The following is a 7,052-nucleotide window of genomic DNA, read 5'->3' as shown; positions in this document are numbered from 1 at the left end:
GTTAAGCTTCTTTCTTCCAGTAACTCTCATCTTTTCACATGGAATAGAATAGCAGTAAGTACACCTGCACAGAACATAGGAACGATTAGAGGAGTGTAGTTCAGACTTTTAGAGACTACTTGAAGATCAGTACCTCTTAGAATTTGTGATATGATGATGACTAGGCCGTTGTCAATGCATTATCCTTAGTCCTTTTTAGTCTTGAATGTTAATGAGATTCAATGCACACGATGTCATGTAATACGTGCACTTCTTTTAGTGCACTACTCCTTTTTGAACATTACTCTTTGTGTAGAGCTGCTCTCAAAGTTACTTGTCAGAGAACGTGTCTAGTGTTTGCATTGTTTTTCATGGCCTTCTAGCAGATTTTACAAGATACCTTTTCTATTGGTTCTCTTCAAAGTTATGACCTATTATTTATATATTCGAGCTTGTCAGTAAGAATTAATTAAATATAATATGTATCAGATTAATTAATAGCTCATGAGATTACAACTACCCAGTTCAAAATGAAGGAACGATTTACAGATTAATTCACAACACTTGAGATACGAAGCAAACCTACAAAATGGCTCTCGAACGAACTCCAGGATAGAAAAGATGAACTTTGAATTATGTAATGTTCTATAATTATATGAGAACCTTGGTTAGTTTTCTGGCGATTGTTGGGATTCTCTCAGAAGGATTCACAGATCTTTGCAACATTGACAATTGCTACAACGTAACAAACCTAGATCTAGCTGACCAGTACCAGTATTTTGATCCTGTTACAGACTCGAACCAGACTTACACCAGGCTAGTCAGCTTCAGAGGCTCCACATCCAATTGCAGTGTTACATTTGCAGCCAAAACATGGAATGGTGCCACCAACTTGAAAATAAGATGGCTAATATCGCAGAATTCTATTGGCATTATCAGCTTACTTACCGGTGTTGTAAATGGAGCGGAATTTCCAGTGGACATAACGGATGATTTCAGAATTAAAGGTAACTTCAAAGACACAGAACAATTTGAAACTCAACTCATACCGAAGACAAATGAAACGTTTCTCAAAGTATTGATATATGATCAGGACAATAATGGAATCATTAGAGAAGAGACATTGAATTATGCTAAAAAGTTGAACACTGCAACACGTAACCTGGCTCAGAGAATGGTGAGAGGACTACCAGTGAACAACAATACTGTCATAAGATCTCTGAAGACGGAACACTGTGAGGGTGACTTGACAATCCGGCTCTGCCCTTGTGTTGAACCTGCGGTTTCTCTCAAACGACAAGGTACAAACCTCACTTGTCAGGGTGGAAGTATTGATGAAATAGCTGAACTCTTGTGGTTTAAGGACAATCAAGTGCTTGTAAGTGGCACAGAGGAGCAAAATGAAAACCGGCGAGAAAGACTCAAGCTTCATCAATCGTCCACGCTAACAAACATCACCGAGACCAACAGATCAATATTCTACACTTGCAAGGTCACGACAGGAAGAAACAAAACAACAAAACGAAATATAATGATACCAGCGTTTAACCTCCCATACAGTGCTAGCACTGAAGAGGGTGTTGGAGAGAACAAGACCAGAAACTCTCAAGAACACATCGCTTACATCATATTCTTTGTGGTATGCGCAGTTTTAGTTACTCTAGTAATCTCCACCTGCGTGGTACTGTGGCTGACAAACAAAAGGAAGCTAGAACAAGAGGAAGCTAGAACACTAGAACAGGCTACAAGCCCAGTTTTTCAAGGAGAGATGCCCCCACTCCCCCCAGATTGCGAGAATCATGAAACACTTCTTCTTTACCAATCATTGGATGATTTACTGCAGTTACTTGACTCAGTAGCATATCCACCTGGTGTGTCGGGAAACAATGGGGCCACTTTGGGAAATAGAGATGAAGCTGAGCCTATATATGATAGACTGGATACTAGGCTGATGACTGTCAATAGAGGTGGTCGTATAGAGGGGATATACCGAATGGGGTATGTTTGAGTATTTCAGAATTCAGCATTTTTTCCTATTTAGATACGGAGAACTCTATAATTTAAGGGTCTCTTCATAAAACCATATCTTAGCATGGTGCTGTTTATATCATTCTCGTAATTTTAATGTGGTTGTGTATTCTGCCACATTGTGTTATTTTTATATAAATAGAAGACATTTCCTTTACCTGCCAAGTCTGCACTGTTTATTATAAAAGTGAATTGGAAAAGAGTTTGGCCGTTATTTCTAAACATTTTAGTTTCGTCCTTTCAACAAGTTTATATAACCTATCTAATATATCGGCTGGTAACAGTGATCACATGATTTCCAAACATTTCTAAACAAAATATTTATTGTTTTGATTATGAATTTCCAGAACATCAGTATTCAATCTTTAAGATAATAGGGTGCTGGGAAAATATCGTTTTCATAAAATCGTGATTAGTCCAATAATTGGTCTCAACAGTTTTGGTAAAAATCTTTAAAGAAATAAACCATGTACACAATAAAGTCTATAATCGAAAATAAATTTTGAGCCAGCCCCTAAAAATCTGATGTAGAATTCAATCATTTAAAAAAACAAACATGCTGCTCTTTACAAAGCCCAACAATAAAATTAATTACGAAATCAGAAATTAAACAATAAGGCCAGTGGTTGTATAATTTATCAGGGTCACGATAACTTGATTACTGAAAATGGCAGGGATTTCATAACATCTTTGCTTGAAATTTAGAAATAAAAATACCGCAGAGACCAAAGCAACAAATTCATTTTTTTCAGGATTCATAACATGAAGACTTTATTTTAACTTGTATGAAAAAAATTAATACCCTTAATTTCATTTCAATCTTAAATATGAAACACATTCAAATATGGAGTCCACAGCAGTAATCAAGCAACAACATGGCCCATATTGTGTTTTGAGATTCTTCAAAGATTCAAATTACCTAATATATCTAATCAGTATAATCATTATCAAATTAAGATCAGATCAATTAAGATTATAATTATTAATTGTTAGTTCTGATAGTGTAAAGAAGACCAGTAGCACTGATGGAGTCTCCCAGTCCGACTGTTTTCAGAGGATGTTTACACACCAGTACAGGTGAAATGTTCAGCATGTAGTCCCCAATCTCCTCACTGAAACAACAAGGTAAACACAGATCATAACAAGTAGTGTGAGAGAGTGTCTAAACTGTAATTTGCAAAACTTCTCGGGAAATCAGGATTTCTAAACTAAACGCATGTTTGTTTGTTCAGTTTTGGGGCAGTAAGAAATGCAGGTTGGATATTTGGAGTAACTTTATCTCCGATTATCTGAGCTAATATATGCAATCAGTAGTAATTTGTAGTGTATAAATTATAATGTACGTCATTTAACTCACGATTGGACGGGTTTGATGTCAGTGCCAAGGTACCGTAATTCGTGGTTTGTTGGAACTATGGTCGGCGTGTCACATGCAAACTTGGCAGCTATGTATGTTCCCATAGCAACAGATACTGCACTGTTCTTCCAGTGACCTGATGATAAATCATTAACTCGAAATCTGCCAACTAACATATTTATATAAAACTAAATTCTCATCTAACCGATAAGTAATACTTTCAAACTGGTTAGGTAATTTGTGACCACCAACCTTTTCTCTCGATAATGACATGATAAGTCAAACAGTGGAAATGAACTCTGGTCAGCAAGCTTTCTCTCCCAGCTTTCTCTAGTACCAGAACCAGAGCTGCTTTCACACTGGAGACATCTTTAACATCTACCCTGTCCCCCCCGAGTGAAACTGACAAGAAATCTAACTCTGCTTCATTCAGCCCAAGAGAGTGTGAGCTGAGAGAAATATACTTTCATATTATTTCTATTTGTGAAATTTTCAATAACGAAAATTCGCTTGATGTTATTTTCCGAGCACAAGCCACGATAGACTTCAGTTTTAATTTGTCACAATTGAAACACATATTACAGAAAGAACTGGGTTAACTTACTGGACTGCAAGCATGTTAAATAAGTCCAGTAGGAACGCTCTATTCGTCATACTGGCTAACTCCAGATGAATTTGTTTGTGTGATAACAATTTCTCTCTAACTGACCTAATCACCTGTGATTAATTGGTAATCCAACATCAAATGATAACAATTATTTCAACTATGATTTAACCTTAGTTTCGAAGACAATGCCAAATTGAAAGAGACTTACAGCGTGTTGTTGGACAGTGGGCTGTGTCTCTAGCATGTGGAAACCTGCTATCACAACAACGTCTACATCAGCTACTGCCCCTGAAAATTATGAAATTTAGTCAGGCTCCTGGATTCGGGGAATATATTTATTATTTCTGATATTTTGACAGCCACATTATATTGCCTGACCGGTAGTTATTTGAGATATAATGAGACATCCAACCGACATTCCAGTTTTCACTGGAATGTCATTGTCGTACCTTCAGTCAAACATGCAATAGCTGACATCTGACTGTTGGCAATGTCCCTTGAGAATATGAATCTGTTTGCTCGCTTCGAAGTGTGACCAGCAAATTCTTCCCCCACTCCATACTGTTCAAAATATTAGCAAAATATTAGTGTCTGAAACAAACATTCGCTTTTCAGTTTTCATGATCTATGATAATGCAATAGCGGGCACTGAATTCAAAAATTCCAATACTAACCTCCATTATAACGTGTAGTTCATCTTGAGACTGTTGACACTGATCCATAACATCAACCTTGTACTCTTTTAGCTGCTTTATCAACTCCGGGCCACCAGGCACAGCTAACTTAATCTACTAAACAGTTAATTTAGTACTTCTTTTTTATGCCAAATAATTTATAAAGTACACCAACGTGGTTGCACAGATCAATCAATATAGATTCTATCAAAGAAATAAATCATTACATTCTAACAGTTGTGAATGAGAAATGTCATAATTCAAATAGTTAACATACCGCAATATTGCTGTAACTCATGGTTCTGGCAATTAGAGCAGCATTTCCACCAATGAAGTAAGTTTTGTCTTCTATTTCATTAATTGCTTTCAGAATTTCAAGCCAGCTATCCTCTTCAATGACTGCTCTCTCGGCTGCAGTCTCTTGTTTGAAGTAGTATTTAAAAACACTAGCCAGATCAGCAGCTGTATTGATAACCAGTTTATCTTGCCCATGAATACTGTCAGAACTGCTGTATCCAAGCTTTTTTAACAATTCTTTACCTGAAACAATTGACATTTGTCTAGAATTATTATATTGAGCCTAGAATCACATAATTGTTAAATGACCATGTACTATGCAAAAGATGTGTGCGCACAGAGAAATGTGACATGTTATAATTGATAAATTTGAGTTCAACTAACCATTCAAAATGACATCCATATTTCCATTGAATCCAATGAAAAATGAGCTGGCTAAAGTTTGGGTTTTATCAACAAACCGGCCATATCTATCTGCCAAAATGGATTCTTTTGACCTCCACACCATGAGATTTTCACACTGCTGCCAAATCTGCTCATTGTAGTCTTTAGTGACATCAAAGTATACAATTGTTGCGATTAACCCCACAAATATGGCTGGTCTGTATCTCATGACTCAAGTGAAGGAAGTTAGATCTTCATGTACTGGTCTTTCAGGTCATCAACACCAGAAAAAACTACCTAAGTCAACAAGTCAGTAAAAATGATTAATAGGATATTATACCAATATGGTTGCACAGTGGCTGCAAATCATTATAGTCAGACTGTTATGCATTCTGAACAGATGAGATTTATTGCTCATTGAACATTTTTGAACATTTAAAATATAATTTGGAACATTACAGTAACGTTATTCAAATCTCAAACAGAAAAAAGTATATTTCAAAGCTTTGCGTTTTGATCATATGATTAATAATCATATAATCATTGATTATGGGTGTATAGTGATTTTGATTGCATAAATTTGATTGGGCAGTGATGGTGAGTGAGAAGATGATGGGAGTGCCAGCCAGTAACTCTGTCAAATGAACAGCCCACTGAGGAGTGGGTGAGCGCAAGCGCGAGAACGGCAGAGAGGGTGGCATAAAACGGAATACACGGCCACAGAAAAGACACAGATACTAAACCGTGCGTGGTAAGTTAGCCAGTGTCTGAGAGCTAGTGTTGCCTGGTAGGAGGCATCCAAAAGAGGTGCCGTGGTGAACTGTGGAGGCAAAGTTCGAATGCAAGGCGAAGCAACTCAAACTGATGATGAAGAGGTAGACTGAACGGGAAGTAAAGAAAAAGGAAAAGGAAGGATCCAGCTGAGGTCTGGCTCATGTCAGGAAGTGATGAAAAGCTCACAGACAAAATCATCCGTGGCTGTCTACTCCGTACGTAGGCAGTGTCCGAGATTTCAGGCATCAGGATACACTGAAACAGTGCAGAGCTGATTACGACCAGGGTCCTCACGGATACCCCGCCTCAGAGGTCAAGCCAATGCCCTGCTTTCGATACTTATGTCTACTGGTGGAACCTTCATATTTTCTCTACTAGCAGTCACTGTAACCCTATCACTCGGAAGGACCCACAGCTCCCACATGGACGCACGGCCGGGAGCCCATGTAGGGATAAAAGTGAACGCAAGCCTTCCATCACATCCATCACAGATTCAAAGCTAGGAGGAAGAAGGGAGGAGAGGAAAAAAGAAGAAAGAATACAAAAATAGAAAACTGAGAAAGGAAACTAGTTATCTGCTTTCAGACTGTCTTTGAAGTTGAGGGTTAGTCTGTAGATCTTGTTAATGGTGCTGGTTGAGAGTTTGATCAAACTTACGTCCTCATCACTGGGAGTATCCTTGCAATCAGACTGCGACATGAACGTGGAGGCAAGATTGAAGCTACCATTACCAACATTGTTGAGTAGTTTTCCACTGAGATTTTGAAATTTGTCCCTAGGACCTCTCCCTAGGGGGCAGAAATGGAGCATATGATTCTCGTCCTCGATGAATAGCTGGTTGGTGTTAAGCTCGCAATAGTTGCAGGTCCTTTCATCAATTGGAGTTTTGTCATATCTCCCCCTTTCAATTCTAAGGTGATGAGAACTGGACCGAATCAATCATGATTTATGA

At 37.9% G+C, this 7,052-nt stretch overlaps 1 protein-coding gene across 1 annotated transcript; it reads right to left on the bottom strand.

Moving 5' to 3' along the window:
* Positions 1-2,162: 2,162 nt before the first annotated feature.
* Positions 2,163-5,629, bottom strand: LOC134810993 (ADP-dependent glucokinase-like). The gene is made up of 9 exons (XM_063817691.1): positions 5,327-5,629; positions 4,923-5,185; positions 4,646-4,759; positions 4,421-4,532; positions 4,180-4,259; positions 3,969-4,081; positions 3,617-3,813; positions 3,365-3,500; positions 2,163-3,119 (listed from the first exon to the last, which is right to left on the bottom strand). Exons 1-9 carry the CDS (start codon positions 5,553-5,555, stop codon positions 2,990-2,992), a joined length of 1,374 nt encoding a protein of 457 aa, XP_063673761.1. The 5' UTR covers positions 5,556-5,629; the 3' UTR covers positions 2,163-2,989.
* Between the last annotated feature and the right edge of the window lie 1,423 nt (positions 5,630-7,052).

This window comes from Bolinopsis microptera, chromosome 2 (assembly GCF_026151205.1).
Source record: "Bolinopsis microptera isolate Bmic1 chromosome 2, MBARI_Bmic_1.0, whole genome shotgun sequence".
NCBI classification, from domain to species: domain Eukaryota; kingdom Metazoa; phylum Ctenophora; class Tentaculata; order Lobata; family Bolinopsidae; genus Bolinopsis; species Bolinopsis microptera.
The sequence above is the reverse complement of the archived record's forward strand: the minus strand, read 5'-3'. Positions and strand labels throughout refer to the sequence as shown.